Consider the following 23,261-nt stretch of genomic DNA (forward strand, 5'->3'; position numbering starts at 1 on the left):
CTCTATTGTCAATGCGGCTGCTCGGAGCTGTGGGCGTAAGGTCTGTGGTGCCTGTCGCGGCGGCAACCCCAGAACCCGGTGGTGGACACCGAAAGTAAGGGATTCTGTCAAGCTGAAGAAGGAGTCCTATCGGGTCTTGCTGGCTCGGGGGACTCCTGAAGCAGCTGACAGGTACCGGCGGGCCAAGCGTGCTGCAGCCCGTGTGGTTGCGGAGGCAAAAACTCGGAGCTGGGAGGAGTTCGGGGAGGCCATGGAGGAGGACTCAAAGAAATTCTGGCAAACCGTCCGGCGCCACAGGAGGGGGAAGCAGTTCTTCGCCAACACTGTTTACAGTGCGGGGGGAGAGCTGCTGACCTCGACTGGGGACGTTGTCCGGCGGTGGAAGGAATACTTTGAGGATCTCCTCAATCCCACCGTCACGTCTTCCGAGGAGGAGGCCGAGGCTGGGGACTCGGAGGCGGACTCATCCATCACCCGGGCTGAAGTCACTGAGGTGGTTGGAAAGCTCCTTGGTGGCAAGGCTCCGGGGTTGGATGAGATCCGTCCTGAGTACCTTAAGTCTCTGGATGTTGTGGGGCTGTCTTGGCTGACACGCCTCTTCAACATCGCGTGGCGGTCGGGAACAGTACCTCTGGACTGGCAAACCGGGGTGGTGGTCCCTCTGTATAAGAAGGGGGACCGGAGGGTGTGTTCCAACTATAGGGGGATCACACTCCTCAGCCTTCCCGGTAAGGTCTATGCCAGGGTACTGGAGAGGAGAATCCGGCCGATAGTCGAACCTCGGATCCAGGAGGAGCAGTGTGGTTTTCGTCCTGGCCGTGGAACACTGGACCAGCTCTACACTCTCCATCGGGTGCTCGAGGGTTCATGGGAGTTTGCCCAACCAGTCCACATGTGCTTTGTGGACTTGGAGAAGGCATTTGACCGTGTCCCTCGTGGTGTCCTGTGGGGGGTGCTCTGGGAGTATGGGGTCCGGGGCCCTTTGCTAAGGGCTGTCCGGTCCCTGTATGACCGGAGCAGGAGCTGTGTTCAGCATTGCCGGCAGTAAGTCAGACCTGTTCCCGGTGCATGTTGGACTCTGCCAGGGCTGCCCTTTGTCACCGGTTCTGTTCATTGTTTTTATGGACAGAATTTCTAGGCGCAGTCAGGGGCCGGAGGGGGTCCGGTTTGGGAACCACAGGATCTCATCTCTGCTGTTTGCGGATGATGTTGTCTTGTTGGCTCCATCGAACCAGGACCTGCAATGTGCACTGGGGCGGTTTGCAGCCGAGTGTGAAGCGGCTGGGATGAAGATCAGCTCTTCTAAGTCTGAGGCCATGGTTCTCGACCGGAAAAAGGTGGCTTGCCGTCTCCGGGTGGGTGGGGAGTCTTTGCCTCAAGTGGAGGAGTTCAAGTATCTCGGGGTCTTGTTCACGAGTGAGGGAAGGACGGAACGTGAGATTGACAGGCGGATCGGTGCAGCTTTGGCAGTGATGCGGTCGCTGTGTCAGACCGTTGTGGTGAAGAGGGAGCTGAGCCGAAAGGCGAAGCTCTCGATTTACCGGTCAGTCTTCGTTCCTACTCTCACCTATGGTCATGAGCTCTGGGTAGTGACCGAAAGGACAAGATCGCGGATACAAGCGCTTGAAATGGGTTTCCTCCGCAGGGTGGCTGGGCGCTCCCTTAGAGATAGGGTGAGGAGCTCAGTCACACGGGAGGAGCTCGGAGTAGAGCCGCTGCTCCTCCACGTCGAGAGGAGTCAGTTGAGGTGGCTCGGGCATCTGTTTCAGATGCCTCCTGGGCGCCTCCCTCGGGAGGTGTTCTGGGCATGTCCCACCGGGAGGAGGCCCCGGGGAAGACCCAGGACACGCTGGAGGGACTATGTCTCTCGGCTGGCCTGGGAACGCCTCGGGGTCCCCCCGGAGGAGCTGGAGGACGTGTCTGGGGTGAAGGAAGTCTGGGAGTCCCTGCTTAGACTGCTGCCCCCGCGACCCGGCCCCGGATAAGCGGACGAAAATGGATGGATGAATGGAGTGTGTTTACATGCACACAAAAAAATGTAATAATCAAAATCGCCAGGGGACACATGCCATTTAATCATTGGAATTTTAGAGTAAATGTATTTGCTAGGCAGTACAATTCATTTCACCTCTTTCTTTAAAAAGCCCCCTTTCATTTTTATCCTTACTGCATTAGTTTGCCCTTTTATACACATTTTCTTTGTCAAAATCCACACATGTGAGAACAATCAGAAAGAAATCAGATTACTCATATCAGATGTAGCTGTTTACATGAATTTAATTTCATTTAAAGAGCCTGGTTACTCACAATATGAGGTAGTGATGAGGTTTTGCCATTGCATAGCCAACGGTAAACATAGCCAGTGTTAATGAAAGAATGTAACAAAATGATTGTAAAGAATAGTAAGCAGCATATTATACAGTAAGATGTCACTTTCTCTATCTACATTACATCACATTCTGTATTGCTCATTATGAGGGTGTTCTTGAGTGGCACATACGCTGACAGAGGCTGACAAAAGACTACTAAAAAGATGAAAGATTTCTAATAGAACACATTGCATCCTGGGATATGAGTGTAGAACCACTTTTGAGGTTTCTTTTGCAGCTGATACACAATGGGCACAATTTCTATTAAATGTGTTTGGAGTGAGAGAAAAGCTAGAAAAGGCTTGTCAAGACATTGCAGTTGGAAAGATAGATGTCAGTAGGGCCCTCAAGCCTGGGCTGCGTCAAAGTCAGATGCATGTTTTATCACTGTATTCAACGATTTTGGGTGAGGCCAATTTATGAGTAATATGTGACGTTTTATCCAACATGGGGTTTTCCTTTGTTTTTGCATAACTATCTGTTACTATGTGTGTAACCAAATCAATGGGCCCTTATTTAGACTTCCTTTTCCTCTTTATCTCTGGTAAACTAAATCTTGGAGAGTTTTTAGGAGCAGTTTTTGGAAAACTCTAATTTAAGTAGAGAAAACTTTGGTCTAACCCACTGCTTTATATGTTCATTAATTCATAATTTTGTTGTTGTAAAAGCATATGCTGAGTGTAATTAATTTAAACTGAAAGCTACTGGTTAAATTAAAACAAGCCTGATGCAATGTAACATTCTCTTATTTCAAATCATAAATAAGTTTAATAAGCCATTCTTTGTGCCACATTCAAGCCCTGGATAAGAGTTTGAGTCTGGATTGATATCTGTCACAAAACAACTCATTAATATGCAAACTTAATGTAGGCAGAAATAAGAATTAATGTGGAGAAGCCATGATGGGAAAATTTCAAAGTAGAGATTAAAGCAACACAATGTAACTTTCTAATGCTGTATTATGGAATATTATAGCCAAAGCAACAACATTTCCATGGAAACAAGCAGAAGGAGGCCACCCTCAAGGCCGATTAAGTCAGTCAGTTTTATGGAAGCCATGTTTATTCAGTGCAATAAAAACTTCCAAAATGAAAAAACAAAAACATGCTTTGTTTTAGTTACATGGTGGGGCTTTAACCATAGAGTTCAACTGTGATGTGACCTGTCTTATTTCATATTCCATGGTATGGACCCCGTGTACTTTATTGCTTTATACTCTACAGACAGTTCCTTGCTAACTGCTGTCATAGCGCCATTGTATGAATCTTTAAGTAAATCTACCTCTCCACAGATACAGGTATGTCCTATGGGTCACACGCAGGTAATCCATCATCGTCTGTAGCATACTGCTCCTATCCACTCACCAGTGTCTCTGTCTGTCAAACCTGTGACAGATGGGCTCCCACCTATGTCTCCATATATCCTCATATAGGAACACAAGCGCTTTAATAAAGACGAATACAGCCATTAGACTCAGACAGAATATCTATTATTTTTTAAAGCTCCCAATAACAAAATGTGCAAATTGCTTATTGCATTTAACAGTGATTTGAGTCAGTAATTACTTGCCTCCTGTCCACACAATTTACTGCCAAATGTTCTTTCAATAACAAGGTATTTTAAAAGGCTGTTTTCCTCAAGATGCACGACAAGCTACATGCACACAAATCAAACCCATGTCATAACATCTGTCAGCATGGCTCATCAGTATGTCTTGTACAGAGCACTGATTCACAGAGGGCAGCACAGTCAGTAACAATGATGGTCTGCTTCAGAATATAATGCAACAGGGCCTTCAAAATGGGAAAATAAGACTTTTATGCACCGATCCAGCTTTTCAGTTCCGATACTAATTATGATCTGCCGATTCCCTGATATCAACCCATACTGTGCAGAGAATGAAAATAACATTTATTTCTGTTATCAAATAAGACAACTGATCCAAATGTGTTATGTAGCTGTTATTTATCACCTTGTATAAATGAAAATTCTAACAATGAGACTTTCTGGGCTGACTATGACCAGTAAAGAGGCGAACATCATTTGTCCAACCAGGATATCGGCTGAGCCAGTATTTGGCAGGCAATATCTGATCAGTAACTTTTTTCAGTATCAGCACCGATAGCCGACACCAGTATCGGATCGGTGCATCCGTACTTTTTACTTTTACTTTACTTTTACTTTACTTTTACTTTACTTTTATTCCAGCTACATAGCTAAGAGTCTTTGAACTCAGATAATACTGTTTAATTGTTTAAAAATACGTATATATTTTAAAAAATATATTTAAGGTAGAAAGTTTTAAATAGAAAGCAATTTGTAATATATATTAGAGAAAAGCTGTACACCCACAGATTTTTGAGAATTAAACATTCTCTATCTGGTAAACAGGATTATTTTGTGGAGCTGTCATGCTGTTATGTAAAAGGTTTTACCCGTTCATTGCATTGGTGTTTGTATTTGCTGTAATTCATAATCATAATATCCACACAGACTCAATTAGTACAGAATGTAATCACTAGGCCTAAATCCTAAATGTTCATTTCATATTGCTGCATCTGAATTTTTTGCAGGAATAGTTAAACATCACGAGGGGATGTACCTTTGGGTGTAATTATAATATATATTTTCAAGATTTCAAGTTCCTCAGAAACTCGGATCATTGATATAAAGCATGTCCTTCTAATGTATGACTCCTTTAACTGTAGAGAATGTACAGTCCTTCCTCACCTGGAACTCAAAGGTCTCGTCAAACAGTGGGTCGTCCTGGTTTTGAGCGGCCGTGCGTGTCCTTTGTTCAGCACAGTCTGCAGGGACCCCATGTAGCTCCAGGACCACATATGGGTCAATGACCTCACCCTTAGCACCCGACCCCTGGGGCTTGGGCAGGTTATGGGCACTAATCACCTGCACAGCAGAATGAATGTCACACATGAATCACAGTACAATGTAAAGCTAAAACATACAGGACAACTATTATATTTCTGATTTCAAATGAAAAGGACTGTACCTTAATGCGGAGCGTCTGTGGAGGCACTCCAGGGACACAGCCTTGTGTGTGGGCACTGAAGTATGACACTTCATCTCTCATGACAGCAGGTCTCAGAACAAAGCCACAGCCCCCGTTCTGAGAGAAGCGTCCTCGGTGAAGGTCCAGCATGGCTCCAGGAGTCTGCTGGTTCAAGGCCACAAGCTGCACCCCGCCCTTCCAGTAGCCCTGAGGGTTGGGGTTACTAGAGTCCAGCCGCACTGAGCTGGGGCGCACTCTCGTCAGGGTGCGTTTGGTGAACATGACCAGGTCCTCCGGGCTCTCACTGCTCAGACGCCCGGCCTCTCCTTCACCCAGAGAGCACAGAGTCCAGTATGGGGGCTCAGGGGGCAGTGGTGTGCCTGGGGAGCAGGGGCTGCTGGGAGGCGACTGCTGCTGTGCAAGTTTAAAAGTGGCTCTCTGAGCGTAGAAGCTGCGACTGCCTGTCCGAACGATACTCACCAGGTCTGACAGCTCTTTGTGGAGCCGAAGTTTCCGGGGCTGAGAAGGAGGGGGCACGACCAGCACCACGCCCAGCTCCTCCTCACCAGGGATGGTCATTCTGCGGCCGGCTAAGGGTCCACCTCCTCCTATTTCCTCATCCTCCTCAGACACATCTCCATCGGAGTCCTCTAGCTCTGAGGGCAGCTTCTTTCCTACTATAAGCACACGCCCCTTTAATTGCTCAGGAGAGGGCAGAGTGGTGGGCCGGCCCCCCAGAGTGACAGGGAGAGCCTCGGGGGTGTACAGGCGAGTCCCGAACACTTTTTTAAGGTGCTGCGCCATGACCCGCTGCTGAGACGGCGTACAACGATGGCACAGATATATAAGCAGTGGGTACTGGGACGTCAGAAAGGCATATTTGTTGACCACCTCCAGAGCAGAGCGGATAGTGACTGGGGAGTGGTGATGATGATGATGGTGATGATGACGAGGGATGTCTGGCCCAAGGTCCACCCCCAGAAGTGGCTCCCCTTCTGGCCCGTCAGTGATCCCGAGCTCCAGGCAGCGACAACCAGCCTGCAAAGCCTTTATAAGTCCACCGAGGTCAGCCCTGCCATGAACCTGGTCATCCAGCAGGTAAGAGCGGTACGATGTGCTGAAAAACAAAAGACATCATGTTGTCTGAATTATCATTGAGAGTGTATAAAACATGTGCAAAATGTGTGTATTTTCGTTAAATTTATTTTATCAATCAATATTATTCTGGTATTTAGGCTGTTATCTCTCACCTGATGTAATAGTGTGACAGAGGCATGCTCATGTCCTGGCAGACTCCTTGGTGTTCAGGGTCCTGTAGTTGACACTCTGGAGACTGCAGATACCTGGCGAACCCATCAATTCCCATCAGCCCCCTCTCCCGGCCCTGTGCTGAGGGCTCATATCGCCTCAGCAACTCCCAGCAGCCCTCAGTGGTGGCCAGGGACAAGCCCTGTTCCGTCTCCAGGAACAGCCTCAGGTCCTGAGGGTCCAAACACTCACGGTCCTTGGACAGTTGGACCAACAGAAAGTAGACATCAGGGCGTGTGCACAGCTCACAGTAGGCTTCCTGAAACTCCTCACGTGTCACATGAGACGTCAGCTTCTCCTTACTGCGCTGGATTTCTTTAAAGCGCAGACGCACCTGTAAAATAGAGAGGAGACACATACAATTATAATAGAATATGCATGATCTTAAAGGTGCACTATGCAACTTTTCTGGTGGAAGGTCAGCCCCTTGCTTGTCTGGGAAGGAAATCCCAGCCTGGAATGTTTCACTATATGTCCTTAAACTTAAAATTTATTTCCATGAAGACACAGGTTACACAACTAGGCCATGTTACCAGTCAGATCTGTGGAGAAGCAACCTGCTCTCCAAAAGAATGTTTGTTTATCATGTAAACCATGATGCCATGCTCTGGAATGGAAAAGCAAAAACACAGAGACAAATAAATGGCAGAGCCTGCTAAATAAAAGTTACATAGTCAGCAATTAATTGTGGTGTACTTGAAAGATTGGTGGTGGTCGAGTACGGAGTGAATGAATAATGCACAAAATTGTAAAGAGACTAAACGTCTGGCAAAGCACTGTTTAAGTTAGGGATAAATGCATTGCATTATTAATATTTAACTTTCACTGGGAAAATAAGCCTGCACCACATATTAATTTGAGAAGCACTGAAATAAAATGTCTTTCAAGCTTTCCAAAAGACCCCTCAGAGCTATAATCTCAGCACAATCACACATTTCAATCTCACATGGCTGAGCCAACACACTTCTAAGCTCCTCAAGTTTCCACAGGGATTGTGGGCCTCTATAGACGTCTGTTTAACCAGTGGGCAACATAATAAGCAGAGTTTGGTACAAGTAAGTAACAGGTGACACGTGTGACAAACCAACAAAGGAACAAAGGCCCCCAGGCCTCAGACTGAAGATTAAATGATCAGCTGCTTCAAACACAATGACTGAAGCAAATGAGCAGAAAACACACACCACTCCCGCTGTCAGGGTGAATACAGCATCACCTGCCCATTTCTACAGGCAGCACTCCTAATTACAAGTCTTTGGCACTTGACAAGCTGCAGCCAATGATGATGAGGTCTGATTTGAGTAATTTTGTCCTGGGTTCAACTGTGTTATATAAATGTTCCAAAATTAAAGTTACTTTGTTTTTGATTGGATTGATAAGCTTATTAAAATTGTCTGGACTCTCAAAGTAGGGCATGGAAGGATATACTCAAGTCTGACAGGAAAAAAACTTTTCGTAAATTATTTCTTTTGCTCAAGAAAAATAAAGCTATACAGCCAGCTAACCTAATTAAGTAATGAACTAAACCAGCAAGATTACAATGATAACTCCATAGTTCCTACCCATTTAAAGTATCTCATTCATTCATTCATTTGATCCATCTTTCAGTGATGCTGGGCAACCTTTCAAGAGCAGTGGGCAGCATCTCCTAAGGGTATGCTCGCATATTGATCAAATTTACTTAACTGAGGACTTTCTTTAGTTAGCATGTTGATCATCGAAAAAACGTGTAAGTATCCCCCCTTTACATTATTACTACCACCCACCTGAAATCACAAGTGAAATCTTTACTGTGATTATAAATGATAGTATGTTATTTCTTTATACCTTTGCCTCTTTGATCCCAGGGCACAGTTTACAGATGGTCGACACAGCCACATCCTCAGACACAATGCCGTACCCATCTTCGTCAACTGTTGCAAACTCCGTCGCCAGCCATTCGCTCCGCATCTTACTGCCCAGACTTCCCTCTACCGAGACGCTTCCCTCAGGCAGGACTCCACCTCCCCCGCTGATTCCTCCAGCCGCTCCAATGACTGAAGGGTGTGCCAATAGGTAGCGAAGGCCTGTTACCCAGATGTTAGCCACATCTGCTGACAGCGCAACCAGGTCCAGTGACTGAGAGGGACAGGCAAAAGGATTACAGAGCAGATGGACAAAAACTATGGGTCATCCTGCTAGACTAAGGATTATAGTGTTAAAATGAACAAGCCCAAAATACAAAGACAGTGCAAAGATGTCAGCTGTTATGTAAATGTGATTTTCATGGAAGGATGAAAGAAGTTATACACAGATCAGGGCTGTAATTTGAAAAATGTTTTACTCTGGCAAACAGAAAAAGTTCATAATCCAGGTATTCTATAAAATCAACTATGCCTGTAACATAAGGAAAATTTTAATGCAATATCTAACAGCCTTCACCAGACAACCTTCAGTTTCTGATGTGCCGTATTGCTGTTGAAGATTGGAAAATAAATTGTCTTTATCTGCTATATCAGCCATTTCTTAAGACTATATAAAAGTGATTCCTTTATGTTTATAACATTTTTGAAAAGTATGTACATAAGGGGTCAGTAATTTATGTTATTTAAAGGTGCACTGTGTAACCTTTTGGTTGGGGGTCCGTCAACTGCTTGTTTCTATGGATGTCATAGCTCTGCCTGGAATGTTCCACAGTATGACATTAAATAAAACTACCTTACATTTATTATATAACAGTTGGGGTTTCTAGCTCAAAAATACAGATAAAAACAGGCATTCTGACAGTGAGCCTGTCCACAGATCTGACCTGTAACTTGGTCTGATTTGGTCTCCATGAAGATAGAAAGGTTTAATACCACGGACCATCCACCATAAAAGTTACAAAATACACCTTTAAAGATAATATATAGTTTCATTAAGTTGCAGTTTGAGTTATTTACATCATAACTAACTTCCTCTTACCTGGTAGTCGTCCCCATGTATGATGGAAAAAGCCGCCTCCTCAGCCAGGTGCTCGGACAGGGGGCCATTGTGGAGGAAGGTCTCCGTGCTCTTGCCTGTTCGGACCTCTCTGATGCTGGACACATCTAGCCTGGCCCGCTCCCCATCCTTTTTGGAGGGCTCCCAGCGCAGACAAGTGAGGTCCGGCTCCAGGGTGTAGAATCGGCAGTAGACCCTGGAGTTGGGACGGATCTTCTTCAGCTCACAGCCGCCCTGCATGAAGGCCAAGCAGTCCGCTGCACTGCTCACCTGAGACCGTACAGAGGGAAAAGAACTTCGTCAAAATGTCCAGCAGGTCAGAGTTAAGTGTTTGACTTTTACCTTCTTCTCAGAGGGCATGCTGCTAAACGAGACTGTCTTCTTTCTACCTCCACCAACCTTCTGCACCGAGGGATCCTAAAAACACAACATAATGCAAACAGGTGAGAATGGCATTTTCTGTAGGTATCAAGGCTTTTTTCAGCTGTACACAGTAACATATCAGTCAAAGCTGTTCACAGTGGGGCAGCAGTAGATCAATGGTGCTCAACCCCAATAACCCAGAGGTTTGATTCCTACGCTCACCTGTGAAAATCCTGTTTTATTAAAAAAAAAAAAAGTTATGTGCTTTTTCCTTAATTTCTAAAGTTAATATTAAGAAGAGCCTTTCCATAGTTGGGGCATTGCCAAAAAGTATATTGAGAAAAATCCACATGGGAAATACCTTCATATTAAGTTTTAATACCCCTGATTTGGCTTCAGTGTAGGTCTGATATGGGTTTCACTTTTCCAAATTTGGACACATATTCTCATTTTTAGCTTACGACTAAAATGTTGGAATTTTGAAAGTATATATTATTTTCCTTAAAAAGCTATAGGACAAAAATATAAAATCTACAATAAATTGTTATTGTTTTAAAATAGGCAATCCTGGTTCTTAGTTAAAGTAAGCTGTATGTTTGGCTTGTGTTGGATTTTTATATGCTATTTAGACACAAGTTATATGTCCAACAGTAACAGAAATCATTTGCCAGACTATAGAGGTTTATTAAAACCAAAAAAGTGAAAGTTGATAAACAAACTAGCTTAAAATTTAGACCTATAAATTTAAATAAATGATGAGTTGCAAAGTTAACAAGAGGAGGTCTATATTTTACAAGCAGAGCTGAGAAACAAAAATAAAATTAAACTTAAGAGAACATTCTGTCTTTGAGAAAATTGCACCATCAGCATTCTTTTTCCACAGTCAAACAGTCAACAATCCATTCAAACCTTTTTCTTGTACAAAATAGGAGCTCAGAGACTTATTACACAATACATACATATATGCAATATATTTGTGGCTCTGGCGTTCCCTGATGGCAGATTGATTGTCATGGTCCGTCTCTGCACTAGCACTGGTAAACGTCAATGCTAACTTTCAGAGCTTCTTTAGTGAGGCCCAGGCAGCAGTACATTTGTGATTGGTAATTAAGGCTGGATGTTGTGAATGGCAGCAGTAATTACAGGTGCTGCTGAGTGCACAGACTTCTCTACTGACTCAAACAACAGAAAACACGAGCGCTAAGATGGAGAGAGGAGGATTTTTTACATTTACTGAGAGAAATTGGGGGAAAATAAGTCAAATAGTAAAAAGCATAGTGACTGGATATAGATTTGAACTGGAAACACTCTGTAAAGAAGCCAGAAAAATGGTAAATAAATGAACCAAAACCCGAACAAAAACATTAGATTTGAATGATAAAATGCTAAATGCTTTGCTAAAACGGAGTGCCCATAGGTTGACACATATAAAGTAAAGACCAACTAATATCGTAAAGCTTTTAATGTAAAATGTGCCATTAAGATGTGATGAGGAAGACCACCTACGCAACACACTTGATTAACAGGAACACAAAGTCATATGGCCATGCATTTCCTGTAATTTTCTGCAAACCACAAATCATACATTCATGTTCAATTTAAGGACAACCGTCCAAGACTCAACTGAACTCTTTAACATAATCTACAGTGTCAATCAATCTTCTATTACCAGATGTTTTGAATGCACAAAAACAAGATGTTGGCAAATAGACATTTTGACAGTACATATTCCATGTGGTGATGTGCAAACACAGCTTGCCGGGTGTGAAATGGGTCACAGAACTATAAATGAGATGCAGTCAAAGCAAAGCAGTTTAATAAGAGAGCTTGTACAAGGCTGATCCCTGGTGCTGGATAAAAATGTATAACAAATAAAATTAATATAAAAATAACAAATTTGCTATCAGTTCAGTAATGTGTAAATTGTAGGGATGCACTGATCCTCTTTTTCTGTTCCAATACCAATGTAGATAGTTTTGCTTTAAGTATCTACAAATATATCGTATCAACCAATAGCAGAGCAGAGACTGAAAATATACTTATTTCCTTTAAACACAAACACCGCATGGTAAAAAAATAATATATATATATCCAAATGTGGTTTGTAACTGTTATTTATCATGTAAAGTAACTATGGAACAGCTTTGAAAATAGACAAGTTCAATATTTCGAGGTGTTTGGGATGAACACTGGCCAATTTATAGACCACAATGGGATATGGACTGAACCATTATCTTGGGATTGTTGTTTAATAAACACAACAATCAACACCAGTATCCAATGTCTGTGTTGTGTCCCTTGTGAACTGTATGAGAAATGGTCATAAGAAAGACTTTCAATTAGTAGTATAATATGTAATAAGCCCAGCCCCATTTCTTTGCTCATAATTTTCTGGCAAAACAAAGTGCATGCAATTAAGTGTGTTGTCTTGCCTCATATTTGAGCTAACAAGGATGTTCTGGTACCAGGATGTTTACGTTCACTCACAAATGCAACTGTTGAGGAATCTCTGTGCTATCTCTGTGTCTAGGGAGAAACAATTGTAACATACCAATGATCCACAACAATGAGACAAGAAGGCATCTGACCTTTGCCCCAAATGTGAAAGTGTCTGGACTTTTATGGGAAACTTGTGATTCTAGTTTTGTGTTGTGTTTTGTGTTCTGCGAATGTGGCCTATTTACATATATATACATTAGAGACTACATATTTTAATTAGGAGGTTTGTATTAAGATATTGATACTTTGCAGCGGTGTCATCAACATTGGTGTGAAACTAACTGAAAGCACTACTCAAATTAAACTTAATCTTTATTTTAACACAATCTGACCAGAAAGAGCTGACTTGGTTGGAAATACAACTGGTGAGATGATCTGTGAGCTTAAATAAGTCTCTCTCAAGTAAAATTAAAGTCACAAGATTTTTCCATTTATTCACTCTCACCTTTCTGTTGAAAATCAAGCACCTAAACAGGACCACGAATGCTCGTATTGATCACAGGCTCTTGAAAATATGTTGCTTAAATCCATTTTGTAATTTTTCATTACAAAGTAGCAATTATGAGTACAATGTTTCACATCAAAATGCAGTGTTGTCTGTAACTTCTAGGGATGCAGCGATAGTCGATATAATATCAAATTGTTCGATATTGGTCTCACGATTCGATACACGTGTTCGATATGCACGTGCCCCTCCATGCGCGCCGTGTTGTCATTTATTTTGGTCCAAAAGGAAAACAGTTATCGCAGTGTCCTCCTCAGATGCAGCAAGAAAACAGCTCCATAGGGACTTAGAGCTGAAATATTCTAACAGAGGTTGATCTTACCTTTCAGTCATTTTTTATTTTATGTTGATAGACCCAGGAATGATTAAAAAGTTTTAGCGCTAGTGTGGGACATGAAGCTCTAAACAAGAGGTGTGCTGTGCCTGAATATCAGGTGGAGTGGAATGAGGGCATGGTGTGGCGCGTCCTGTTAATTGCCAGAATCGTAAAAATAAATATCCAACTAGTCCACTGAAAAACAACATGTAACATGTTCAAGGCTTCTTTTATTTGGAAATATTAGGATGATTAGGAAATGTTAATGATTTAATCCATGTCTGTGTGTAAAGCGATAACATCAGAAACATTTATATGACAATAAAGGTATTCCATAATCCACGATTATTTCATTCACATTTCATTCAGAAGACATTTCATTGTACTATAACATAGTTTTAGTGTCCAGAAAGAGGATGGGAGAGAGCAGTGTCTGACAAACTGTAGCAGGACAGTGTGGGAGGAGCTACTGTCTGTCTCTGCTGGAGGAGGCAGAGCACATGGACAAAGGCATGTGCAAGCAGTGAGAGAACTCAGGAGGAAAAGAAGCCATCCAATCATCATTAAAGAAGGAAAAGTATGATAGTGCAACTCCCCTACTGTCTATATTAACAGTAGACTGGCTATATTATAAGATATAAAATAGCCTGAGAAAGCACTGTTATTATTTTCACTGAAAAAAAAAATGCTGTAAATCATTTAACAAAATGATCTAAAACAATTCAGATATAAACTACAGCTGTACAGTAGTTGTACTGTAATGTTTCATTAACATCACAGTGTTATTATACTCTTCGCAGAAAAAAATTACACAGAATCTTAAAACGTATCGAATCAATATTGTGACCCACGTATCGAGATATGTTTCGAATCATGGGAAAACCATATCGTTGCATCCCTAGTAACTTCCATATTCAATGATTTAAGAAGTGCTTCTTTAACCAAAGCGATGATACTGGGGACTGATCTGAAGGCATAAAGCCAACGCCACAGTAGATTACCGTTATTATTGACCAATCAGTCAGACTTATCGACTCTTGCAGCTCACAAACAGGTTTGTCTAACCCAATAGGCATGACTGACAGAAGAAAGATGCAAATCATTAAAGGAAATAAGTTACTGCTCACTGTGTTTAGAGCTACAATAACGCGTAAATATACTGGTCTTTTTATACACTACGTCATACTATTCAGTGCTCATCTTTTAAACTGTGTTGAAGCGATACTCATTGAATACATTTTTGTTTTATTTGTTTTCATCTTGTAATAGTTCACCATTTACAACAAAACATCTGATTCAGCTTTCAACAAAAGTCAAGAAAAACATGAAAAATAAAAATACATCTACCTCTGTTGACCCCATGCTGATTATGGCATATACTTCCATTAACACTTCTCTATCTCCACAGAGACACAAAGGTGTCAAAGATATGCTCCTGGTCACAGAAGAAATACATGGCCTTTTTTTTTTAGCAATAAAAAGTGAATGAATAAGACAGAACAATAGATGCATTAAAGTCATATTGTGGATTATTCCAAAGTAATAATAACAGCTCCATGGAAACAAACAGGTGACGGGGGCTATCTACAAAAGTTGCATGTCCCTTTAAAGGCCTATTGTTTTTACATGTACACTCCCATTTCCCTAATACGTAATAAAAATGGTACTTTTGACAAACACTTCCTGGAGACATAATGCCAATGTAATGACTGTACATGATCACAAACAAACTAAGAGTGGTTCATGTTGAGACGTGTGTTTGAGGGCTCCTGTCATCTGCAGCTGACTAGATTTGCACAGACTGAGTAAAGAGGTCCACACTGAGCGGCACTCGAATCTGACAACTCCACTTCCTCCACCCGTACTGCCCACACAACACCCCGGCTGGCGCTATGTGGGCCTGCGTCACTGGACACAGCAAAGTACGAGTGTGGCAGCTGTGGTCCAACAAAAAGACAGCATTAATAGATTTGGCAATTACAATAGAGCAATAGGTAAAACAGTTGGCAGTGACAATGAGAAAAAGTTCAATTATTCACTATGAATAAATAATAACTGTAAACAGTTTTGTTAACACAAATTAGTCAAGTGGTGAGTGTCCAAATGAACAAACTCGTACATGGGGGATGGGAGACAATGCCACAAGGAGCATACTTGAAACTGAAGTCCACTGTTGCACTAGTCCCAAGCCTGTGTCAATGGAGAAACTCCTATCAACGAGGGAGTCCATTGCTTTTGAATAGTGTTTGTTTGTTTTGTTGTTTGTAGTGTTTGTTTAGTGTTTGTTCAACTTCATAGTCTATAATTTTGCTCTTTGATCAATGAAGATGATGTAGTTCAGTACTAGAGGTACAATATTTGGGGTAGAAATTGTGTAATTTATTGGTTGCATTATTTGAATACTTTAGTGCAAAGGGGACACTGCACAGAACATAACAGATGCAGCTCTCATATCCACCTTGTAGTAAAACAGTTTTGTGGTTGAGTTTAATTTGAGGAAAATAATCAAAATCGTCTTTGATTGTCGTCCTAAAAATTATCTGCAAAGTTTATCAGCCATTGTTTTTTCTGGATTCTAAACAATCAGTATCACCGTGGCCATGAGAAAAAAAGATCTCTAATTTGGGGAGTTGTGAGTTTTACAATAAAGAGTATCAATTATACTTTTTTATATATAGCTTCACAACGGTAGCACAGACAAAAGGCTTACTGACCAATGCATTATGTTTTGATAAACATACTGATTGTTAAAAGAACATTCCTGCATTTGTATTTTGTTGTTGTGCTAATAGAAATGTACTGACCCCTGCCCCAGCATTCTTTGAGGCCTTGTATTACATGTTACATGTACACTGTACCTCATCATACCACAGGAAGCTGGGCAATAGCAGTCCATATAAGGCGATTAAACAAATGCGGTCTTTGGCAGAGAATTGCTTGGGGCTTTGGGGTTTACTTTCGAAGTCGCACAAAAGCTGAAGGAGCTTAACAGAGGACCTTTAAAGGTTGATATAAAATCAATACTTTTAGGCAGTGGTGCAAAAATAAGAGGACTAACTGTGGCACTGCACACTGGGCTCCTTGTAAGAGGGTTATCAGGAAGCTTAAGGAAGGCCACTTTGGGTCAATACAGAGTCCCATTCACACTCCCACACCAGCTTGTCCGGCGCGTGATGCATCTGAATGAATGGAAGTGGTGAGCAAATGAGCAGGGAGTACAGACATAGACATCATTATTAGAGAAGACAGGAGGAGAGCAGGTAGCAGCCAAAGCGCTAAGGGGTCTATTCTGGTCTGAATTTATTATTATTATGAGTTCAAAACTGCTTATATAAGTGTGTACAAAATTAAACTTGTTTATGATAAGGCCCATTTCAGTCTAGAAACAGTAGCTCTAAAGAAAGCATGGTCAAAGTGTGAAGAATGAGACAGGGGTCCAATGTGCTTATGGTCTGCATGTAAAACAAAATAGCATTGAATTGTGTTGTAGGTTTTGTTTAATTAATGGAATTAAAAAGAAATACTTGGAATTGGAAATTCTAGCCATGTTTAGCCATGTTATGTAGCATGGTTCAAGCTCACTGTTGAAGAATGTTTACATGCACCATTACAAGGCGGTTGGTAAAGTGGAGGGTTACGGCTTAATGGAAAAAGTCTTAAGTGTCCTCTACAAACAGTCTCAGTAGTAGCCTCCATTTTAGCAGACTAGTGCAGGTTCCCATCATGTTAACAGGCCCGTCAATGTAACAAAGTTTCAGTCTTTTTATAAATCATGTTTTTATATTTTGACTTTGCAACAAAAAAACTCATTAATCTCAGACCAACTTCAAACCATAACCTACAAACATGAACAAAATGTGGGCTGAACACAAGTGTAATTACCTAGTGGAGTGGAAATGAGGCAAGGACCAGGGCATGATCTGAAAATCATTGCTATTCACTCCACAAACACGTATTGATTGTCAGGGCCAATATTCACTCACCTCCCTCTCCCACCCACCCCATGCAGACACAGGCAGCCACCGGCCACTGTTGGGTGGTTTGTCTCTATTTCAATAACTGTCGCTGAAAATTTATTTTTTATTAAGTTGGTCTGTAAGGTTGGACAAAGGATAGCAGGTAGGCTGTGAGCACGGGTCCTCTTCCAGAGGCCTGGGAGCTTGAGAGTTCTGCGCAGTATCTTTGCTGTTCCCAGTACTGCACTTTTCTGGACTGAGATGTCCGTTGTTTTTCCCGGTATCTGTTGTAGTCACTCTTCCAGTTTTGGGTCCGATCACCACAGGCACCACTGATGCCTTTACTTTCCAGGCTCTCTCCAGCTCCTCCTTGAGCCCCTGGTATTTCTCTAGTTTCTTTCCTTTTTCCTGATATTACCATCGCTTGGTATTGGGATGTCCACGACCACGGCTCTGCTCTGTTTCTTATCCACCACCACTATGTCTGGTTGGTTCGCCATCACCATCCTGTCAGTCTGTATCTGGAAGTCCCACAGGATCTTGGCTCAGTCATTCTCCACAACCTTTGGAGGTGTTTCCCACCTTGATCCTGGGGTCTCCAGCCCGAACTCTGCACAGATGTTTCTGTACACTATGCCCGCCACTTGGTTATGTCGCTCCATGTATGCTTTCCCTGTCAGCATCTTACACCCTGCAGTTATGTGCTAGACTGTCACAGGAGCCTCTTTGCACAGTCATATATACATATACACACACACACACACACATATATATATATATATATATATATATATATATATATATATATACACACACACACACACACACACACACACAGAAATATATATATATAATTTATAAATGCTTTGATGGGGGCAATGTCAACAACACAGTCACCGTCAGCACTGCGATGTGTTACTGTGTGTTTGTCCATGCGATATTCAGTATAAGTAACTTTCCAGTCCAAAAGCACTATACAAACCATATACCAAAAAATTGTTACACAATAGAATGTAATTTTAATATTATTTAGAATAGTTGCTACATAGTCTTGTACTGCAGTTCTGATATAGATCAAGACCATAATATAATGTTAAATTTTGTCCTATACCTTTTCTCAGTACCAAAACCTCTTCTTCCATTTCAATTATTATCCTCAACAGACGTGTGCTTGTGTTTGTTAAAATTACTGATTCCTTAATACAAACTGTTTTGATTTAAGAATGAGTAAAATTATCAATATGAAAGACTGCAGACATTAAACTGTATTACTTAAATGCAAGTTCAAAGCACATCCAACAGTTATAATTCACTCCCTGCATTAAACTGTCACTTATTCAGGAGATTTAAGACCAAAAGATTGAAACATAAAACAGTCAAAAATGGAAAAAAATAATGTTTCAAAATAAAAGAGCAAAGAATTGACGTAAAATTGCATTCAGATGGAAAAAGACTATTGAAATAAGTAAAAGGGAGATGAAAAGAGCAGTGCCTCATGTGAGAAGAGTGACGAGTCAAATGAATGGACAGGGAACAATGGCTGACTGTAGTAGACAGAATTCAAGTGTTTATGCCAGCTGGAAGTCCATACAGGAAATATTCATTCATATAAAAGAGAGTGCAAATGTAATTAGGCCTAATCAACACATAATAGACTAGAATAACAGTGAATGTAAGATGTACAAGAGGTAATGATGAGTGGAAACTGTTTAAAAGTCTTGTATTACACAATTTTCAGATCTATGTTATAATATTATTTCTTCATGACAACATGGAGTTGCGTTTTGATTTATTCACACATTTAAAACCAAACTCTGCATAACTGAGTTCTTCTTTCAAACCGAAAACACCACGTTCCACTTTGTGATGTCATAAAATAATTTAGATGATTTCAGCCACCGAACTGATAGTATCTACTGAACTAAGGGTAATAGGGAGCTGCAACAGGTGCAACAGAGCATTTTGAGCTCTGGAGATGCAGACAGACTAATAACACAGACTTACTCAAATATGTGAATGAAACTAAACATAAGTCCAGGTGTGTATTTGGTGAGGTAACAAAATTATAACATGGCTAAAGGCTCACATAATATAGGACCTTAAAGTAAAAATCGAAATAATATCCTAAAAATATATATAGTTTTGTATTATATGTTATGAACTGTAATGATAATATCTTTCTGACTGCACAAATCAAGAACCATATCATCCGGTCCTTAAAGAATGAATTGCAGTTTGCTTAGTCTTGTCAGTCTATTGACACTAACCTTGAAAGTGGGCCATTGTGCTTGTAATAGATGACCTCTGAAGCTAAACATGGTGCAAATTGAAATGAGTCTATCAGTTAATTTAGTCATAAGAATCATGGTATAAGCATTATGGTTTTAATAAAAACTAAGGCAGGGCTATTGCTGCGTAATACAGAACATAACATAAATAACATGACACAGAAACACAACTACACATACTAGTTCAAATATATTTTACCTTCACCTTGCAAAGTTAGGGTTTTTTATTGCTGCATTAAGAACACTGCTAATGCAAGGACATTCAATGCAATAGTCAATAAAAGTTCAGAATCACCGCTGCATACCATATTGCTTAAATAAATTATACTAAATCTAAACAGTCAAAATGAAAAACAAAAAAAAATTCAAGATGCTATATGTGCATTTAGTCTTGCACTAACAAATGTTTAAGCCTAACTTGACCAATCAACTAGAAACTGAAGATTCAAGTTCATGTAACAATCTTTTCAGAATCATTATCAGAATATGTTTAATAGCCATTGTCAGTGAACAAAGTCAAGAATGAGAATGCAATTGAAATAAGGTAAATAAAACTAGACTTTGATATACAAATGCAAAATACAGTATTTCTTTATATGAAATGCATTCAGCCTAAGACAAACTTTGTACAGTGACGTAATGCCCATTGAAATCATTATTGCAAACTCCACTCCCTCTGACCTCAGAGAGACAGTGGAACATCAGTGTAAAAATCCATCCCATCTACACACAGTTGGGCCTGTGATCCGTGCATCAATCTTTCCATCCATTGACCGCAGTGTGTTTCATATGGACAGAGACGAACACAGTGACCAAGCACCTGGTACTTACATAAGAGCAGATCTGATCTCTTGTTCGGGCTAATGATCCTTTGGCCCAATGACAGTAGATTAACCACAAAACCCACAGTCTCACAGACACTAATCCCAACACAGCACAGGACGGGCCAGAGCCGCTCAGTAGAATGACATCACAAGTTCACATCCATTATATATGCATGTATGTATGTACTGTATGTATGTATATGTACTTATTTATTTAACAGCTATGGTTGCGGAGACACAATTGTCATTGCAAATTGGGACTGCAAAGTATATCACAATATTTTGACTATAGACAGATTATTTGTTTGGCAACACAGCGGATGCGAGTGCAGAAAGCGCCGCTGTCTGTGCGGTTAACATGAAGTTGCAATGCTAGTTAGCAATGTTATCGTGCAATAAAACAGTTTATCACCGTGTGTTAAACTGATGCTTAATTAAAATTAGTGAGTGTAATAAAATTTATAAAACCATATGTGTTAAATGCAGGTGAGTAATTAAATGATGAGAAGACATTACTTCAGTAGCCGGACATTCATTCATACCTTATCGACACAACTACCTTAGTCCCCAAGAAAGCCTGAAATCTGCTGAAATCCTACGAGACACTTACATGATACAAGACAGGACAGTGACTCTTTCTGCAGGACACACACGCAGTAGTGCGCAAAGTGACATAGTCTGATAATCCCTCTATATTCACATTTTAAATTGTCACAGTGAGGGACAGGAGCACACTGGACAAACAGCTCTGCATCATGGACACTCCGCTCAAGCAGTGAGACTTACAGGACTACATTCATACCATACTCCATACAGATGTTCAACAGCTCACCCTTATGTAATAGATAACCCTATGTCCTGTCAATCACTACTTCATCTTTGCACTGTTCTCCTTACCCACCTCTGGTATACAGCCGAGATATTTTATTACATTTGTATAATTATGTGACATCAGTCTCCTTCTATTTTTTTTTTTACTTTTTTTTTTATGTATTATTACCATTTATATTTTTGCGCTTTATTAATATATGTATTGACGCATGAGCTACGGTGTCCAAATAATTTTCTTTGTGGATCAATAAAGTTTGTCTAAAGGACGCCACACACTACAGGATCGTGCGACGAAAAGCACACACCACAGACACGAGGAGAATCTTATGAGACTTAAAATCTCCGATCGCAAAGACAGCAGCGGGATATGGCTGAGGACCACAGGCTATAAAGTCTACTGTTTCTTGTCTACAGTAAAATGACTTGCTTTGAAACTCTTTAAGTGTTGAAAAGATCAGAGCACTGCACTTCTAGTTTGGATACAAGTGTTATTATTACTTGTGAAATGTGGTGCAATACTTCAGATACATGATGAATTTAAAGCATAAAAGACTGAAGCTAAAGTACACAGGAAGTAGAGTCACTATCACTAATCTACAGCTTCACCTCGATCCATGCGCTGTGTGGATGTAAACAGACAGATGTGAAGAACTACTCTGGCTTTTTTACTTTCAAAGAACGACTGAAACTGGATATTAATAGCATAGTTTTGTGGACTGGATGTCATTATTTGTGGAGGACAGTTTCTATGGATAATATGGATGAGATGCTGCACTTTAAATTTAACACTTTATGAGAGGTGAGTAATAAAGTCTTCTCATTATTTTCGTTATATCCTGAGTTTGTATCCCGTGCCTCTGTGTCCATCACTCCTCTGCCCAACGCTCTGTTTTCTTTTTAGCTTTTACCGTAGCGTTGCTGATGTTTGGTGGTTATGATCTGACAGAGCAGCTCAGAGTCACACTGACATCACACACATGAGGAGCACAGTGGCTTCAAAATCACATAAGAAGACACAAAGTTGGCTAACGTGTCGGAGAAAAGCAAATCGCAGCCAAAATCTGTCAAATTCTCCTGTAGTGTGTGGTGGCCTTAAATGTAAGTCTAAAACGCATTGATAAAATATGCACCTACTGTTATGGATTTAGAGAATACAACGCCCTCTTCCAACTCTCTGCATTTCCTCTACACAAGGTTAACAGGTTTGTAATTTTGTCTTACAACATCATTGACAAGCTCCAATTGAAAAACAAACACAGACGATGGTCCTGATAAGATTATTTCATCTAAAAACTTTCCACTGCAACACAAGTAGGACACAAGGCAACTGTGCCACAAATCTTACTGTGTTGTATCAATTATGTTTGTATCTTATTCCACTCATGTTATCAAATAATTTTTTGTATTTTTTCCCCATTCTGTGGTGATTAGTGAGTATTTCCAAGGTTGGGTTATTTTTACCCCGGGTACAGGTGTTGTTATGTTGTATACTGCTTAGAGATAAAAGTGGAACTCAGACTCCAATGTCACACGCTGCAACTAAATAACCAAAAGGCTGAAAATAGCTTAACAGAAAGTGAGCGGCTCTTTTAGCGTTGGTCTACTGGGTATTGATAACAATGTAGGGACCAGAAACTGCACCTGCCACACGAGTTGCTGCACCTTCTATTCTACAGTACAGCTCAAGAAATGTTCACAATAGTTTGCCTGCTTTACAAAGTCTCATATAGCACAAAATTTACTCTTGTGGGCTTTGAGTCATGTCATAATGTTGCTACCTCCTCAAAACCATACCAGGAGTTATGTTTTGTTTCATTCACACATGTATGAGAAACACTTTATTATTAGTCTGTCTGCATCACTAAAGCTCAAAATGTTCTATTCCACAGCTAAATTTTACTTTTAATTCAATACAGACTGGCAATCCCAGGGGTAAAATCCTCCAAATGATTCTAGTAGTACAGTATATGGAGTTTAAAAACACAGTGCAGCACTTCCTGTTTTGCCACACGAGGTCACAAGGTGGAACAGAGT

General features: G+C 40.9%; 1 protein-coding gene across 1 annotated transcript in view; it reads right to left on the bottom strand.

The window, feature by feature from the left end:
• Positions 1-23,261, bottom strand: part of plcl1 (phospholipase C like 1) — an 86,015-nt gene that overhangs the window by 14,403 nt on the left and 48,351 nt on the right. The window contains exons 2-7 of the mRNA XM_055166023.1: positions 9,988-10,062; positions 9,628-9,915; positions 8,512-8,802; positions 6,630-7,021; positions 5,380-6,496; positions 5,100-5,276 (exon numbers count right to left, since the gene is read on the bottom strand). Of these exons, the coding sequence (XP_055021998.1) occupies positions 5,100-5,276; positions 5,380-6,496; positions 6,630-7,021; positions 8,512-8,802; positions 9,628-9,915; positions 9,988-10,062 (2,340 nt within the window). The remainder of the gene's footprint in view (positions 1-5,099; positions 5,277-5,379; positions 6,497-6,629; positions 7,022-8,511; positions 8,803-9,627; positions 9,916-9,987; positions 10,063-23,261) is intronic.

Source organism: Boleophthalmus pectinirostris, unplaced genomic scaffold (genome assembly GCF_026225935.1).
Source record: "Boleophthalmus pectinirostris isolate CB_2022bp ecotype Guang Dong unplaced genomic scaffold, ASM2622593v1 HiC_scaffold_1, whole genome shotgun sequence".
In the NCBI taxonomy this organism is placed as follows: Eukaryota; Metazoa; Chordata; class Actinopteri; order Gobiiformes; family Gobiidae; genus Boleophthalmus; species Boleophthalmus pectinirostris.